General features: G+C 42.2%; 1 protein-coding gene across 5 annotated transcripts; it reads right to left on the bottom strand.

The window, feature by feature from the left end:
• Nucleotides 1-2308: 2308 nt before the first annotated feature.
• LOC120786254 (nucleus accumbens-associated protein 1) lies at nucleotides 2309-14630 on the bottom strand. Of its 5 annotated transcripts, none has more exons than XM_040121593.1 (9): nucleotides 14120-14630; nucleotides 10150-10303; nucleotides 7868-8140; nucleotides 6929-7559; nucleotides 6485-6655; nucleotides 5422-5527; nucleotides 5147-5244; nucleotides 3633-3911; nucleotides 2309-3332 (listed from the first exon to the last, which is right to left on the bottom strand). In XM_040121593.1, exons 1-9 carry the CDS (start codon nucleotides 14335-14337, stop codon nucleotides 3325-3327), a joined length of 1938 nt encoding a protein of 645 aa, XP_039977527.1. In that variant the 5' UTR covers nucleotides 14338-14630; the 3' UTR covers nucleotides 2309-3324. The 5 variants fall into 5 exon arrangements, with proteins under 5 accessions (XP_039977527.1, XP_039977535.1, XP_039977518.1 ...); XM_040121601.1 differs by having other exon boundaries at nucleotides 3648-3911; nucleotides 14120-14629; XM_040121584.1 differs by having other exon boundaries at nucleotides 2309-3911; nucleotides 14120-14629.
• Between the last annotated feature and the right edge of the window lie 2671 nt (nucleotides 14631-17301).

The raw sequence follows: 17301 nt of genomic DNA, 5'->3' as shown, positions 1-17301 counted from the left end.
ATCTATACATGTATATAATCATATTTATATATGTACTGTTTAGTGACAAAAGGTTCCCCATGCCGTGCCACACCTTATCCATTCAAGTGTGTAGGTCTATATGTTTTGTGAAGTGTAAACACATACGCTGAAAAGGTAAAGAACTTGCGTGTTGCTTAGAAAGTACGGGGAAAAAAAGTATGAAAGCCTTCTGTTTTTAAAATGTACACAAAGTAAAACACAACCACACTTGCACGCCTATTGCAGAAGAAGCACCGTGCAAGTAGGTTGTGAATGAGGGACTTTTATTGAGTCATAAGAAGTAGAGTTGGTCCTGAAAGCTTACTATAAGGTAAAACCCCTGACACATACCATAACCATAGTTATTTCTAATTAACTGATTCAACTGATCACAACGTCAGCTTTAAGCCAGTGTTGTGAAGCTATGCTTATGAGGTGCAACAGCATGATATTTGGACTTTGTCAATGGTGCAGTGTGGACATTTCTGCATTTGGGCTGGGCTGCTGTTTTGTGGCTGCTGACTAATATGGCTTCCTTACAATCAATGCTGGTTCACTGGTGATCTTTCAGCTCTAGTCAGTGACTCAGAGCGGAGTCAAAGTGATTCAGTAGGTACCATGGTTATGGTTAGAAGCTAATTTAAGCCCTTGTTGCTTCTTGCTCTACATCGCTTTAAAAAGCTTCTTTATGGTTTCATCTTATATTTTTTTCTATTGGAGACTCACTGTCTTTTCTAAGATTGTCAATGGTAATTATACTCTGGTTGCACTGGTGCCCTTCTGAGGGACCCTACATTTAATTCAGAGGACCTCGTGATCGAATTTGAACTCGTCTCTCGGTCCTTTAATCATGTATTCAAAGCAATTACCTTGGAATCTGCTATTATAGTGAAATTTATTTTTGAAAACCTTGAGCAAAGTGTTTGGAGGCTTTCACTTTTATGAAAATCTTCATCTTTAAATGACAAGTTTTGAGTATAACATCATGCGATGTCCCAGTAAACTATTTGATTTGATGAGTTTTGAATTTAATGATGGTAAGTCTAGCTTAAGTACTGTCATAATTTAAAAAACGTGTTAACTGTAGACTCCGGGCCCTGACACAAAAACCACTTGAAACCCATTAAGCAAATTAAAATACATATTATGATTTAGATTTAACTGCCTTGCCTCTCGCTGAAACACATGAATAAATTTGTGGAAGTGAAACATGAAACCAGCTGCATGAAGGACAGGAAGCAGAACAGTCTTCAAAGATATTGAGGAGGTAAGTGGGGGGAGGGGTACTCATGTGGCATCTACAGTCAAATGCAAAATTGAGGTTTTGTTGTCATTACCGTTACTGAATACTTACAAGGTACTGCATTTTTGTTCTTTCCATATATCACCCGCTCAAAGCACCTAGGTAAACTCATTCTCATAATTTAAAAAAATAATGAAATAGGCTGAGCTTTATCTACCATGCCTATAGTTAATGTTTCAATAAGATTGACTCAACTGCCTTGAAGCATATTTTCCTTCCAGGTTTTTACACCTTTTTAAATATGTCCAGAAGGAGAAGGTAATCAGTCAGTCTGTGAGGGAATTTCAAGTTGAGAAAACATTCCTAAGTCAGACCCTGACCACTTTCACGTATATCCACCTGTAACAGGAATAATGAATCCCCTGTACTGACCTCCGTTCTACAAGTCAACATGCATTCAAAAATTTCTAGCAAACACTAACTTTCACATAAAAACGGTCACGTTTTGATGTGTCATAATCAGACACATCCAGCAAAAGAAAGGAGGAACACTTGGGATTTAACTCAACAGTCCTCTTGATTATTTACAGTAGGAGTTTGTGCCACTTTAGAAACAAGAAACACATGTAGACATGGAAAAAAATGACAAATTCCACCTAGAGGGGTTCGATTGCTACACAACATTTCTCAAAAGGTGCATGAACCACTGGTTCTTCTCATTAAGGTGCAGAAACCTCTCATGGAAGTTGCAAAATCATTTCAAACTCCAAAATAAAACTGTCAGCCATTTTGAATTTCCATATTCAAGAGGTGGTGCATTAGATACGTGAATAAACTACATACCAGAAGTCACAGCCGTGCAATACAGACTCTTCTTTAACAAAGAACTATGTCTCACACACACATGGATAGTACCATAAAACCAATTTTCTTCTAGCAATATTGCCTCCTCCTTGACATCACTGTACCCACCAGCCTTCTGTTTACTGATTTCAATTAAACGGCACATTCCAATATTCCATGATTATTTCCATTGACTTTTGCATTTTCACGAAATGTCAGCAGTTTTTTTTTTTCCTTTTAATTAATTTTAGTACAAAGAAATAAACTAGCTGAGTTGTCAGATCACTATAACCTTTATATTTCTACAATACACTTACTGGTTTTCTAAAAGTAATCATCAAAATTGTGGGCCAGTGTTTTATCAAAGGAGACAAACGTTGCAGGTTCATAACCTAACAGGAAATGGTTATCATAGACAACAGTCAAGCCAGCTGAATCAGTCTTATTATTCCTTTTAAGCTAGTGAACAGAGGATGAAATGCTTCAAATTTAGCAGTTCAACTGCTCATTCCATCACTCTGCACTGTAAAATAAAGATAAAAATAAATGACTATGGGTCCTATGATAAGACTGCTTTATGATACTCCTTTTTTCTGCAAAAATAGCACTTCTCCTTGTTTGACAAGACCTCTTTCAATAAAACATGAAGATCGAGATTTTAAAACAATCCCTCTCACTCTCTTCACTCACGCCATTCTAGGCATGGGCACTTGTATAAATATAGTTTGTCTTCTAAAAATATGACCATCTTTGATTACCTGTTGCCCTTCAGTTTTCTTTACAATCATCTCAGTAAAAAGCTTTTCCCCTTCTCTCTGGATCACTTTTCAGTATATAGACAAACATGCTAAAAATTTAGTTAACAGAAAGATGAGAATTATCTCTATAAGACACCGCACAGTGAAACACTCAGGTGAGATTCTCTGGTCTCAAGAGAGGTGAGGTGGGGTGAAAAATACTTGCAGGGTGATGAGTGGTAGATGGAAGGGGAAGGAGAACAGGTAGTGTTAATTTATTTTAATAATGTATCTATTTTAAATTTATTTCATTTCCCGAGGCTGGAATACAAGTTGTCAGGCTTGCATAGAGAAAAATGCCACTGACACCTACATTCAATATACTCCCCACTCCTAGTCTGTCCATCAGCCATCCCCTTCCTCCTCCTCCAGGCTGCAACGGTAACTCCACCCACCATCCAAACGTCAGGGAATGTATTTAATATGCAACAGTGGATGCGTTTACACACCTTAAAAAGACAAGGGGAGGCAGAGGGCAGTTAGGAGAAAACTAACTCTCTCTCTTTCCTCGACTAACTCCATTGTACAGTCATAAAGCAAAAATTTAAGTTTTCACGTCCTGGTTACATCAGGGTAGCAACGACCGTTGACCCCAGCAGTGTAGTATAGACAGTCAAATGTGAGAGATCAGCGTGGGCCAAAGAGTGAGGAGGCAAGCAGAACTGGGGAATACTGGTATGTGTCTCACCAAATTTCAACCTTCCCCAGACACAATGTTCAAAATAACGGTCCTCCGTCCCCGCCCACACCTTGTAGTGATTCACCTGAAGAGCCACCTGACTCCATGCCAGCACCGCCCGTGGCCTCCAGAGAGGCGGGGTCGAATGCTTGATCCGGTCCCAGGGTGTCGTCCTCCGTCTTGACACCGTCGGGAAGGAAAGCGGAGTAGGCATCGCTCTCAGCCATCAGTAGCTTCAGCTTGGGGATCCAACTCTTACGGACAACACGCCGGGCGTTGGTGCACATGTCTGCTGCGATGGCATTCATCTCGCTCTCCTTGAAGCTGGTGGCAAAGTTCTGGCAATAAACTGACATGGGGAAGAAAAACACAGGTTAAGCTGAGTACACCTTATGTTGCCAGCTACAAAGCAGACAGGAACCTCATCAGCCCAAACGGGTCCAAGAATTACCACATTAAAAACCAAGAGAAGCTACGTATTTACAACCCCAACCTAGATGGTGGGACCCCAACAAAGCAGTGACTGTTTTGTTGATTGATTTCTGATTAAAGTCTTCGAGGAAAACGTTACGCTTTTAATGTTCACTAGTGGAATACACATTAATTGATAAGTAATGTGTGGTATGGTGCTCACTCATTCTGTACTTTTTAAACATTGCTTTTTCCACTGGGGTTCTGCTACAACGTCACCTGCTTGCAAGGTGCATGGAGTACTAAGGCAGTCTTAAGTATCAAAGCTTCTCTTCCTCACGCTGCAGCACTTGCAGTATTGATACTGCAGGTGCTGCTCAAGTTTACCTGGAGGGGGAAAACAGCTAGACTGGCTCTGGTCAACAATAAGCTAAACCGGATGCTGGTTGCAGCTTCATATTTAATGGACAACTGCCAGAAAGCCACTAAGTTAATAATTTCCCAAAATGTCAAACTTTTGCTTTATTATAAGCAAATATAACCATCTCCCTGAAGTAGTGTAAGAAAACTTATTTAAGAGAATATGCAGTATTTGCAGGACTTCTGTAGATCCTAAGGGCCCTCATTCTGAAATGTAATTGTAACTGTAAATGAAGCTGCTCAGAGACAGATCTCCAGCTGCCTAACTCGTTTCACTGAGGAGACGGAGGGAATTTGTTCATCTCCACAAAGCCCAAACTTCACTGAGTTACACATGATTTCTGTTTTAAGCTTCCCCTTTTTTGTAAACATCTGAATACACACTCCCCTCGTTTTATATATACACCCACATAATACAGTATTTTCTTTAGGGTCTGTCTGCTGTTGACATTCAGTTTAAGGGTGAATGTTGCTATCTAGTGGTCACTGTGAGTTATTACCTTTACAACAATAAATAATCAATGAATGAATAATCAATGAATAATCTGCCATCTGCATCTTGATCCAAAACTACCCCAAATAAACTGGCACATTTAGGTGTTAAATGATTAATAATTAATAATTATGAAATTCAGCAACAATGTAAATGCATGTAAATTCCCCTCTTTCTGTACCCAACATCACAAGCAAGTGTTAAAACTGTTTGCTTGCTTGTGGGCAAACACCCACAGACGGAAAAACGTGTATGCTCACATTTGACCGCATGCAGCACTCTGTTGTCCAGGGGCTTGCGGCTCGGGTCGTTGGTGGATGAGCGAATGCCTGTTCCACAACTGTTGGCTAGAGTATTCCTGATACATCAAAAGAAGAATGAATTACACAGAACTGAGGAAAACAAAAATAGTTGTTTTATCCCTCCTATGCCAGCAGATAAAAAAACCCAAAAAACTTTAATTTCTATATTAAAACTAACTTTACATGAAACATTTGCAGAAATAGACCCAGGCACACAGAGAGAAGGAACAAACCTGTCAAAGAAGGCGGCCAGCAGCCTCCTCAGCAGCACCTTGTGTCTGGTCCCTGCGCTCACATGACAGTTCATTAGCTGGGCTCGTGATATATACACAGAGGTACCTGCCGAGAATGCACATGCAAAGAGGAACAAACAAATTATCCACCCACCATAATTTAAGATTATCACCACTTATGAATCATTTATTGTCTCGCATTATGACATTCGTGACCTCTTCAAAATCATGTTTTTGGTTCATGTACAGTAATGATGAAGTCAGGATCTTCACTTTAATTTACTGGAATGGAGTATTTGTTTATCTAGTGACAACTGTGATTCATTTCAAACATTACAGCTGTAGGTGGAGAGTGAGGAGGCTGTGCTTGAGTTACACATCATAGTTTTGAGGTTTGATTTTGCTTCTTTGCCACCTTAAATTTCTTTTTCGGATTGCTTCTTTCATATGTTTTATGTTTTTTTATTGTTCTATCTTGAATTTGCATCTGTGTCAAAGGTAAGAAAACTATCTTTCCTTTCTGCCCCTCCTTTTTTCTTTTTTATGATTCTCTCTCTCTCTCTGGCACATGCACACAGTTCATTGAAAGGTATGTAACCCAGCCCATAAGGTAACACAGACATTGTCACAGGATGTCCTTGACATAAACACACTGAGTCACATGTGCAATACTGGCACGTAATCGGCATGCCAATGCCAAGCCCAGTCATTTGAGGACAGCTTTCTTTAAATATCTGTATACATAGCATTGCGACTGGCCTTCTCCTTTTTAGACCCCTTGAATCAAGTAACATTAGTATATTGAGGCATGAGTATTTTATTGTTCGGCTGTACCCATTTCATAATATAGATTATACATATAAAGCATCTTCCAAAATGTTAAAAGGCCCAGATAAACACCAAAAAAATAAATAAATAAAAGAAATTGGGTGAATTTTACCATCTCATCTAAAACTCAAGTCTGTCTTTTGCAAAGGCGGGTTTCTTTGAGCACACACACATACACACGCGCACACACAAACAAAAAACAAAACAAAAAAAATACTCTCATATACAAACATACCTGAGACTAACTCTAGTTTCTCAGCAGGGTCTCCTTCCTCGTACAGTTTGGGATGACAGCGGTTGCCTATCTGAGCGATGAGTTCTGCAGGAAGACACGTAAGATCTCGGCCTCGCATTCGACCCCGTGTCTCTGTGTGGTCTGGTAGAGCCTCAACACGCTCACCAGCAGCTGGAGAGACACAATACTACAAAATTATAATAAAACCACATCAAATTTAGACACAGGGAAATATTTTGTGCTTATGATCCTACAGTACAATGTCTGTTCAAACCAGACATGCACCAGATATGGTATTAAGTCCATAAAAATACAACACGAAATCTCAGCAGAGAAGATCAGAAAAGGTCTTTCACATTCAGGCAAGGAAGGTTGAGTGCAAACATAACAAATTTTTCATTCTTGCAGCTGCATTTACGTGTATCAACATTTCATGTCCAATACCTGCAGCTCCCATGTTGAGCATGCTGTACATGGTATACATGTTGCAGATTTGCCTATACTGCTCTTCAGCTCCTTCATCTGTCCCCTCTTCCTCTTCTTCATCATCATGGTAGCTGATGGGTGAGTCACTAGCGTAGGTACTCAGGGTGCCAGGGCTGGCGCCCTCTGACATGCCGAGTCCTGCTGCCGAGCTCCCGTTGGTGCTGGCATTGCCACTAAGCCCACCACTTGCCACCATGCCTGCAAGGCTGGTTGCGGTAGCACCCATACCCATGGCCAGTCCGAGGGCTCCGGGGCTCTGGATGGCACTGCCCCGCACCGCCTCCTGGGAATAACGGGCTGCCTTCCTGGCCCCCCCCCCTCCCCCTGAGCCTACCCCACATCCATCTCGGCTGCTGCTGCCTTCCCACAACCGCTTGGCTACAGGGGTGCACACCACCGAATAAGGAGTGGCTGCTTCCGGCTGGCTAGCTGGCTGCTCCGTCTTCACTCGTGATACCAGAGGAAGCGGCGTCAGGCAGGAGGCAGGCCGGGCTGCACTGTTACTGGTCTGTGTTACAGGACTCTGGGGCTCAGAGGGTGGGGCCTCCTCTGCATGAAGGCCCTGGGAGTCACAGCTGGGGGAGGAGACCTAGAAATGATAGCATACATGCATGTCAGCATTCATGACTACATTGATGAACCAGTAAATATGTGCTGGTTTGTGTGGTTTTGTCTCACTAGTTGCTGGTCTGTCACAAAAAACAACATCTCTGCCACTGAGACGTTTGCCACCACCTCAATACAACTGATGTCAGTGGCATTTGGTTTCTGTCTTTATTGCACTGAAAGCCCTGAAAACGTAAATGTGGAAAACTTAAAAGCCTCTTTCTCTTTTTCAGACTATATGTCCCAGTTACTTGCTTTGACAAGCTTCTATTGAAACCACTTTAGCTTTACCTTGAGGAAGAATTCAGTGCCTTTTTCCATGATCTGTTGGATCTGCAGGAAGCCGGCGGTATACATGAGGAGAAACTGGTCCCCCACCGTCATGCTGAGACGGCCTGTGTAGCAGAAAGCCAAAATCTGCTGGAAGCTCTGAGGCTGCACTGCTGGCGGGAGCTCCACCACGGTTGGGCTGGTCTCATTGCTGCTACCACTTCCACCATTGCTGCTACTGCTGAAAAGGTCCCGGAAATAAGAACTGCTAGCAGCCAGAACAGCTCGATGAGCCTAAAAGAAAAAAGATAAGTAAAGTGTCCTATTAGTATTTTTAAGAGTATGGGTGATTTAGAATATTAAATATAAGATTTAAGATTTTAGGTGTTAACTTTTCTCTCTCAGTTAATGATTTAAAATTAAAGAGAATTTTTGAATTGAATATATTTGCTTAAGGTGCTGTGAAGATAGGGAAGACTGTTGCTGAGATCCAACCAAAGATGTTCAAGCATCTTCATGTAAACCAGCTGTACAATAATGTTGCCAAAATAAAAATAAAGTTTAAACTTGACAAGTTTAAACTTTATTTTTATAAATTTAATTAGTTAAATTAGTTAAATGGGAAAAAATATTAAGATATTAACCAAGCAACTGTTTGTGGATTGAGTTCAGTCAGTAGTATTGAGGTTCTATGGCCAGCCATTTATTTATTACCTCCGCCAAGGAGGTTATGTTTTTACACGTGTCTGTTTGTTGATTTGTTTGTGGGCCAGCAGGATTACGCAAAGTCTACTGAACCAATTTGCACCAAACGTGATGGATGGATATGGCATGGGCCAGGGAAGAACCCATTAAATTTCGGTGCAGATCCAGTTAAAAACATTCTCTTCAATACTGGCGGAGGTATGCGCTCTACTGAGTGCCTTTTTAGTTTATTTATTTAATCGTTCTTGTTATATAATATTATTCCTACAATACAGATATAGAGTTCTCTATCCCCAGGATATTTGTTTTGGAAAGAAAGTCATACTCAAAGTAACACTACTGGAGACACTACAATTTTCAGACCTAAAAAAAAAGAGATTACATGGCATTAATAGTTTATAATAGAAAGCGTTAGATGAGAGTGACGAATGACATCCAACCAAGGATGTTGCAACAAGGGGCCTAAGTACTTTATTGATAAAACTAGAATTACACTCAGAGAGCGCAGATCTCCGCCAAGGCCAATGTAAAAATAAAATATACCAGACTTCAGAGAAAAAAGTTAAAATTCATAGTAAACGATCTGGATCTGACCCAGGATTTAATGGGACCTTTCCTTGCCCATGCCCCATCCCTCCAACAAGTTTGGTGCAAATTGGTTCTGTAGTTTTTGCATAATCATGCTGACACCAACGAACAGACAGGGGTGAAAACATAACCTCCTTGGTGAGGGTAAATCTATAACCCATTACCTTCACAGAAGAAGTGGGAAATTACATACGGGTGACATATTAAAAGAAAAACCACCATAAAGTTTCTTAGTAAGGTGTTGGGCCCCCATGTGTCACCAGAACAGCTTCAATGCGCCTTGGCATTGATTCTACAAGTCTCTACTGGAAGGACGAACACCATCCTTCCAAAAAATATTCCTTCATTTGGTGTTTTGATGATGGTGGTGGAGAGCGCTGTCTAATACGTCAGCCCAAAATCTCCCATAGGTGCTCAATTGGGTTGAGATCTGATGACTGTGAAGGCCATAGCATATGATTCACATCATTTTCATACTCACCAAACCATCAAGTGACCCCTTGTGTCCTATGGATGGGGGCATTGTCATCCTGTTTCTCCACTCATTTTTCAGGTTTTCCCTTTAATTTGTCACCCATCTGTGTATGCCATTAAGGAGGTCCAGTGTACGCATGTTGTCATTCAACGCAAAGACTACAACAAGTGATTCAAATAATCACCCAACATTCAGATACAGAGGACGAATTCATCAAAATCACCTAGTGTACACTGATGAAAACCTGCAAACTGTGAAAGTGTATCACCATTGGTTGGACCATGCATTGTCCACTACAAAGTTACGAAATAAATAGTTACAAAACGTTACAAGTTAGAAAGTTAAAACGCCCCCCTATTTCAGACAGAAGTCCAAACAGCACTTTTTTTGAAGCATATATTGGCCTTCAATACTCCATGCAACATGACTGCCATCATGTTTTCAGCTTTAACTTCTCCAAATTTAACCTTGGCTTTCGATATACAGTAAGTGTAACTGCAGTTATGAAAACAATAACTTGATGACACATCAGTACCTTGAAGGCATGGCCCTTGACTACCACGGAGACATCGCAGTAGAGGCCCTGCAGCCGCTGTTCATTCAGACACTCTAAAACGTTGTTGCCAAAGTTTGGGATCGCCATCTGGAGGGTCTGGGCCATGGTACGCCTACGCACACCACCAAAGGGTCTTGTTGGGAAAGAAAGGGACACAGAAAGAAAGAAATGGAAGGCATGAGACAGGGAAAAGGAATTACACTGTTAAAGTAAGTGATTACATTATACCACATACACATGTTGTTCCACAGAGTAGGTATTAAACATGGGTTCAACTTCACTTGGAAGTACCAGGCTGTTGCTGTTTAGACGACCCTACACAGGGTTTTTAATTGTAATATTAAAACACTGAATATTTGTTTCACTTGGGGCAACCATATAACAATGGAGGACTGACGACGTGAGATTATGGATATGATGACTGCAGAGTAACTCATACAATGAGTGTGAGTAACGTAACAACGCTATGTTAAAAGACAGAAAGCTCAAAAGGAAAAAAGACCTAAAACAAAACAGGTGAACAATGTCAGACACTTTCATTAATGGACACAAAAAATGGCTGACAGTCTTTCACTTTTACAAAGTAATTCCAAACATACACTAAACCTAATGCAAGTCTATTTTTCATTGCTCCTGGGCCCAATTATTCATAATGAAATGCCTCTTTTCTAGAGAAAAATAGTCCTGAATAAGAATTATATCCCTTGGCATAGCCAATTGACATAGGCCACAAATATTTCTTCACATAGTCCTACTGGGAGCTTTTGGCAGGCTCACGGGACATAGATATTTGAAACAAAGTTTTGTTGAAGCTTCCATGGATAATCTACATTGCATTAATCCTATACATCACTCCAGCCGTGCAGTTGTTATTGCTAGGAGCAGGCTCAGTAAAAGCCTTTTTATTTTCTGTCTTCTATGAGCTATAAAATCCAGTTTCCTTAGATAACTGGGTCATGTTCTGTTATTCTATGTGCAAAAATGTGTGTGGCCTAAACAAACATCACATAGCTTATGTTTCCATGCACTTCTCTAAACAGTCAAAGGCAAACATACTCCCTTGCCCCTGCACCCTTTCAAAGATTCCTATATTATGCCTGTCGATATTAAATTGAAGTGAACCAATGTTCTCTTTGCTGTGGATATGGCACTGTTTGCAGGCTATGTTTTCTGCTTAATATTGTAAGATAGCTTCATATTCTGTGACACGATATGTAAAACACACAACGCTGGAATTATACCAGATTTTTCCTTTTTTAATGTTTTAGGATTTGTATGTATATATTACCTCATTCTACAGAATAGCATGGAGAGAAATCCACTTCTCAGTACTGGGATTCACATGTTCAAGCATTATGTGCACTCTGTACCCTCAACCACTATATTACCCGCACACATATCAGCTAAGAAGACAACGGATCCATTGATAAGCTCATGTGGCATATCATTGACCTTAAACCTTTACTTAAAGCAGAGGACGAGTCATAAGTGTTTTCATATATACATATACACAGATGAGGATACAGGCCCACACTGCACAAAAGTGTGCATACATAGCCGAAGCTACTTTTTACACGGATGATTTACCACTTAAAAGTGTTGCATGAATGCATGCTGCATAAACACACAGAGATACATACCAAACAAAGACAATCTCTGATACTATGTGAACAAAATGATTGAAGCCTACCCTGTGAAAGGCATACAACCAACTTTGGTGTGACTGACTGATGAGGGCTGGAGTGAGCCGCCCCATCATATCCAAAGCCTTTCATTTGGGACCTAGCCAAGCTCCAGGGTAAAGAGAAATGCTCTCTTTGTCTCTGTCTCACTCAAGCTCCCTCTCCCTCATACTAAAACACAGATGCGCACACACAAACTCAAACAAACCCACAAAAGGCACACTGAGTCACACACAGACATTAGACAATACAGCTTGTTTACAGTTTGGCGAGCCGCAGTAAGCACACATGCGTGCACATAAAGACACACAAACACAGGGCTGAGAGCAGGGTGTGTTTGCACAGTTTGCCCTGACAGTGAGAGAGAATGTGACTGTGTGTGTGTGTGTGTGTGTGTGTGTGTGTGTGTGTGTGTGTGTGTGTGTGTGTGTGTGTGTGCGTGTGTGCGCCTGTGTGTCTTTATGCAACAAGGAGGGACAATGGGGCCCGCAGAGATGAGAGGGTTTAAATCTCAGGTCCTTATTCCATTAAATATATAGAGTTCAGCAATATGAACAAATTAAATTCCCCCAAACTCACCCAGTGGCTTAGATCGCATACCAACCAGCCTGCAGAGGAAAGTAGGTCAAACATACTCACAACATACTTAAGACCTTAGACTTTTGATAGTAAGCCTTAAGAATGTTTTCCTCCATTTAAAAGGGCTTATGTTGTGTTATGATGGAATAGCTATCAACATACTTCTGAACTTATAATGTGTAACTACTCTCCAGTTTATCCAGTTCGACGGTTGAAAACAGCATTGATTTATATATTGCTATGTGGATGATAACTGTGGAGTCATTGGTGCAGCTGGCACCCAATGCATTCCCTCTATAGGCATTTCCTGGTTATAATGTGCCCTTGCCTGCATGGCTGTGCTACTTCTTTCAAGTCAAGACATATAGGCCCTATACAGGCCTGATTCGTGACTATTATCATATAACTGGGAGTCCCTGACTGCCAAAGTAGCACAGACACCAGGCTTCCAAACTTCCTAACTCCATATCGCTGAAGCTTTACCTTGCACATACCTAAGGAGTGTCCCCGACTATATAGGCTCCCTCTGCACAGAAATGTTTCAGCGGGACAGGATGCGGGATAAGGGGGGAAACGACAAGGAGCTCCTCAACACACCGGGTTGACCGCGCCGTGTGCCGGTCTGTCCGCCGGGAGTGCTCCACTGCGTGCTGGCACCGAAGCCGACGGGAGGCGACGGGAGGGGGGCGACACGGGATGGCAGCGAAACCCGGTGGTACCCGGGCGAGGGCGACGGTCTGTTGCTGTTTACGTGCCGTCAAGTGACATTCGAGTACACGAACCTAGACCAGCCTCGGCGGACTCGGCGGTCGCAATGTGCCCCTTCTCCCCCGTGGCCGGCAGCGCTGAAATGTTCAATGCCCTCTCTCATCCGAAGCAGGCCTATGGAGGTGGCTAATGGCTAAGCTAACGCTACTGTTAAATATTTTGGGTTCGCCCCGGCGCACCATCCACCTCATGCACACTTAGCCCGGCTGCACAATGTCAAGCATTTCCGCCATAGTCCACGCTCAAAAGATAAACAAGACACTTACTGCCTAAGCGGACGAGGTAGCTGTGCTGCGACGCTGCTTGTCAAGCCCAAATGTTGCTTATTTAAATATTTTGGTGATGGGGGAAATCGCTCCCCCTGCCATTCTCCATTCTACCGACATCAACAGGTCATCCCAGGACACGCAGCAGCTGAGGGCGAGCCAGACGGAACCAGTGCGGCACGGAGCGGGGGGTGGGAGCACAACAAGGCACAATTCTTTACAACCGGCGCTCACTGGGGCTGCCGTGCCAAGGAAGCCGACTGCCATCGCATTTTCACATATTTGTGAGAGGAGCCGCGCGAGGTTAACCGTTTAACGACGAAACACCGCACTCAACGCTGGTGATACGGAAGGATTCGCGGCTCTGAGCCGGCTGGAATCGGCCAAAGTTTAGGACTGTGCCGACCTGGACCCTTCCCCCGAGTGGCACGCTCATCCCAAACTTTTAATGTCCCGTATCTGCTGGACCGGTCATCATCAACCTAAATCCACGGCGCAAACTAAGGACACCGGCACAGACCCCCCACACCCCCTCCTCCCCACACCCCCTCCTCCTCCTCCTCCTGCTCTGCAGCCGCCGCCGCCGCCGCTGCCGGTGGATCCTCAAACGACCCCGGTCAAGACGCCTCGCACAACGGCCGACGAGACACTCACCCCCTCGCTGGGAAGTTGATACGGAGCGTTGGTTCAAAGGAGGAGACGCAGCGCTCTCTCTCCCCGCTTTTCCTCGCTCCAGGCGGCCATTCAGTGCGAGCGAAACGCCGATAGCAGAGCCATCGAGGGCGGTACAGTATCCCGAGGGATTGCGGAACGCAGAGCCACTGATCGTAAAGAACAGAAGAGGAGGAAGACAAGCATGACGCGCTCGTCATTCAATCGCATGATCGTTTCGAGCGCAGCCTCAATTTGGGGAGACCTATCCCACAGCGTAGACTGTTTGCGCATTGGCACAGCAACGGCAGCATCCGGCAAGGAGAAACCGGCTCTCACTCCCTCTCCCTCTCTCTAGGTCGCTGTCTCTCTCTTTACGCATTGAGTGATAGAATTGGGAAAACTAGGCCGCCTGTGTATGTGTGTGTGTGTGTGTGTGTGTATGTGTGTGCGTGCGTGTACTTCTTTAACTTGAGTGAACTCGGCGCACGCATATAGGGATAAAGCCGCGCCCTTGCTGGCTGTAAACACGTGAAATCGTACGTACAGAACGCAGGATGCTATGGCACTATCACACCTACCTACCCACACACAACTCTTGTGTTCTTCTGATATACAGGTGCATGATCTATAACGCCCTGCGAAGCATGTCGGGGCCTAATTTGATGTCGAGCCCAGATGGACACATTGTATGCCTCGGCCAGACCTCTGCTCCACCAGGCCCGTTCAGCATTATGTAGCAGTCTAGGCATTTATGTGCATGCGCATCAGTATGCATTCTGTGCATCCATACTTGCCTGCACTGATTCATGTGAGGCGGGAGGCACAGCAGATATTCCAGCACCATACATATTTGTCATACCAAGAATATACACATAGGAACATAGAAAATTCACCTCGGGATTACTGGATTTATGAGGAAGTGTCTTCAAAACAGCATGCCATCATGCATGGCAGCCAAGACAGTGAATATATATATATATATATATATATATATATAGGCTATACGAGACTGCAAAAGGTAATAACAATAACCTGCGCCTTTTGTATAATAAACTATACAATGTCATGGGAAAGATATCTGCCAACTGGAAACTGCTGCTGTTGTGTTCATGTGTAAATTTTCTACGGGTTGACCGATATAGTTTTTTTTGGGGCCTATTCCGATACAGATTCTTAGCAATCAAGGAAACTGATAACCAATATTTGAAACTGATATATGCATTTGCAGTAAGAATGACAAATCTTGTTGTTAAAATTAAGAATAACACAAACTCCCACACAAAACTACTGCTACGTAGTCTGGTGTCTGGCTACGCCGTTGTGTCCAGGTGTTTCTATTATTTTGGAGCATTTTTCGTTGCTCATCTCAATCCAGCTAATTTTGCTATGGCTAATTATCCGCTGTACATTTAAACTTGCACTAGTTCTGCCCAAGCACTCCTTGCTCTCGCCTTCTTTTAGTGACTTTCTCGCTAATCCCACTGTTGGTTACATGCTGGATTACTTTAGTTATCAGTTACTCACTTCCCTGCTCTCTCTTGCTTGGGTTGTCTTGGATCAACAAATTAACTTGTTCATAAGAATGTGGTGTTTTTGCAACTTCGGCAACACCTGCTGCCTTAAGGCCTGGACGTACCTGCCACACGCAGCTACGCTCCAGTCTGCAAGCGCGTTTCTCTGTGCCCGTCTGTGGCTGTAGCCATTAGTGTTGATAGGCTATTACTCGTGACGTGTAACGAAACAGACAGTGCCGTGGGCAGGACATTTCTCAAGACCACAGGGTGGTGACTACACAGAGAGAGGCAGCTGCATCAGAGCGCATTTTTAAATTAATCTATTTTATCAGCAATTGTTTGTTTTTTTTAAAGATTCCGATAATCACAAAAATGCTGAATATGGGATCATCATAATCAGCCAGATCGATAATCGGTCGACCCCCAATTTTTGTCTTCCACATCACTGGTAACTTTATGTGGTCATGCTAGAGACCAGCATCTCAGCCTGCAGTCTGGAGGGGGTGTGAGTGTTTAAGCAAAAGTTGCAGTAAAACTCCAGTCACTGGATTATTGTTGTTTTGTCCTGTTCATAATATCGAAAAGTATGGAGTGTATTCTACAATGTGTCCCATTGGCAGAGGCCTCTGTTATACTATATATGCATTTTGCCAAAAATTTTGGTGATACAACTATGGTCAATAAATTATTAACTGGGATTTTAAAAAGAAAATATACCCTAAAATATGAGTTACATATTATTTATATAATTGTGTACAGCTCGATTTCATTCATACATTTAAACAAGTATACTGAATATGTCATCAGCAAATACTTGAAAAAACTACTAGGATAATTTACAGAATCCTTGGTGATTTTATTGAGGATATAGGGACATTTTCTGATCCATAGCTATAAGTGTTCCCCATAAGTGTTCAAAATAATGCTAATTTTGATGTAACTGAAGTATCACCTGATAACATCATCCATTCAACTTACAAATACCTATTTAGCAGGCACTGACTCCATCTTATTTGTGTCTGGTACAGGTTTACTCAGAGAAAACAATATGATTTAGGGGTTTTATTTCCATGTACCCAATCTGTGCAATTTATAAAAATAGCGAGTGCTCCTATAATTTTTACATTCACGAGCTATTAAATGTGGCTCGGCTTTTATAATGTCTGGCTTTCGGTGTTATCCGTATATGTAAGTAAATGGAAGCGTTCAAGTACGCTGATAAAAGCACAATAGGAGGTAAAGAGAAGAAGAAATATGACGTGACGCTCTCTACTTTTCTTTTCAACATTAGGTATTTGCCTCGGATTGGATTTTTTCGGGTTTTATTTTTTTACAACAATAATTAACGTCGTCATTTAATTTCAAATATTTTGTCTTCATTTCACTCAAAGTCAGAAATGACCACACTTATGACACCGCCAAATTCAAATGCTTCAGAAGGCCTACTGCAAATAAATAGTATGATAAATTGTACTAAAGAAAGAAAAGAAAGAAAGACAGTAAGAAAGAAAAAAAAAAAACATTTTTCCAGGCATCATCAAACATCAAATAACACCAGCCAGTTTGGTTTAATTCCAAAAATTAAGCTCATGTTCCAGGGTCTTCTTTTCTTTCATTCAGAAGGATATCTCTTTCCAGCAAAGACAGCATATCATCTGCCTTACACAG

The sequence above is a fragment of the Xiphias gladius genome, chromosome 3 (assembly GCF_016859285.1).
Source record: "Xiphias gladius isolate SHS-SW01 ecotype Sanya breed wild chromosome 3, ASM1685928v1, whole genome shotgun sequence".
NCBI classification, from domain to species: Eukaryota; Metazoa; Chordata; class Actinopteri; order Istiophoriformes; family Xiphiidae; genus Xiphias; species Xiphias gladius.
This window is presented reverse-complemented; position numbering and strand designations above follow the sequence as displayed.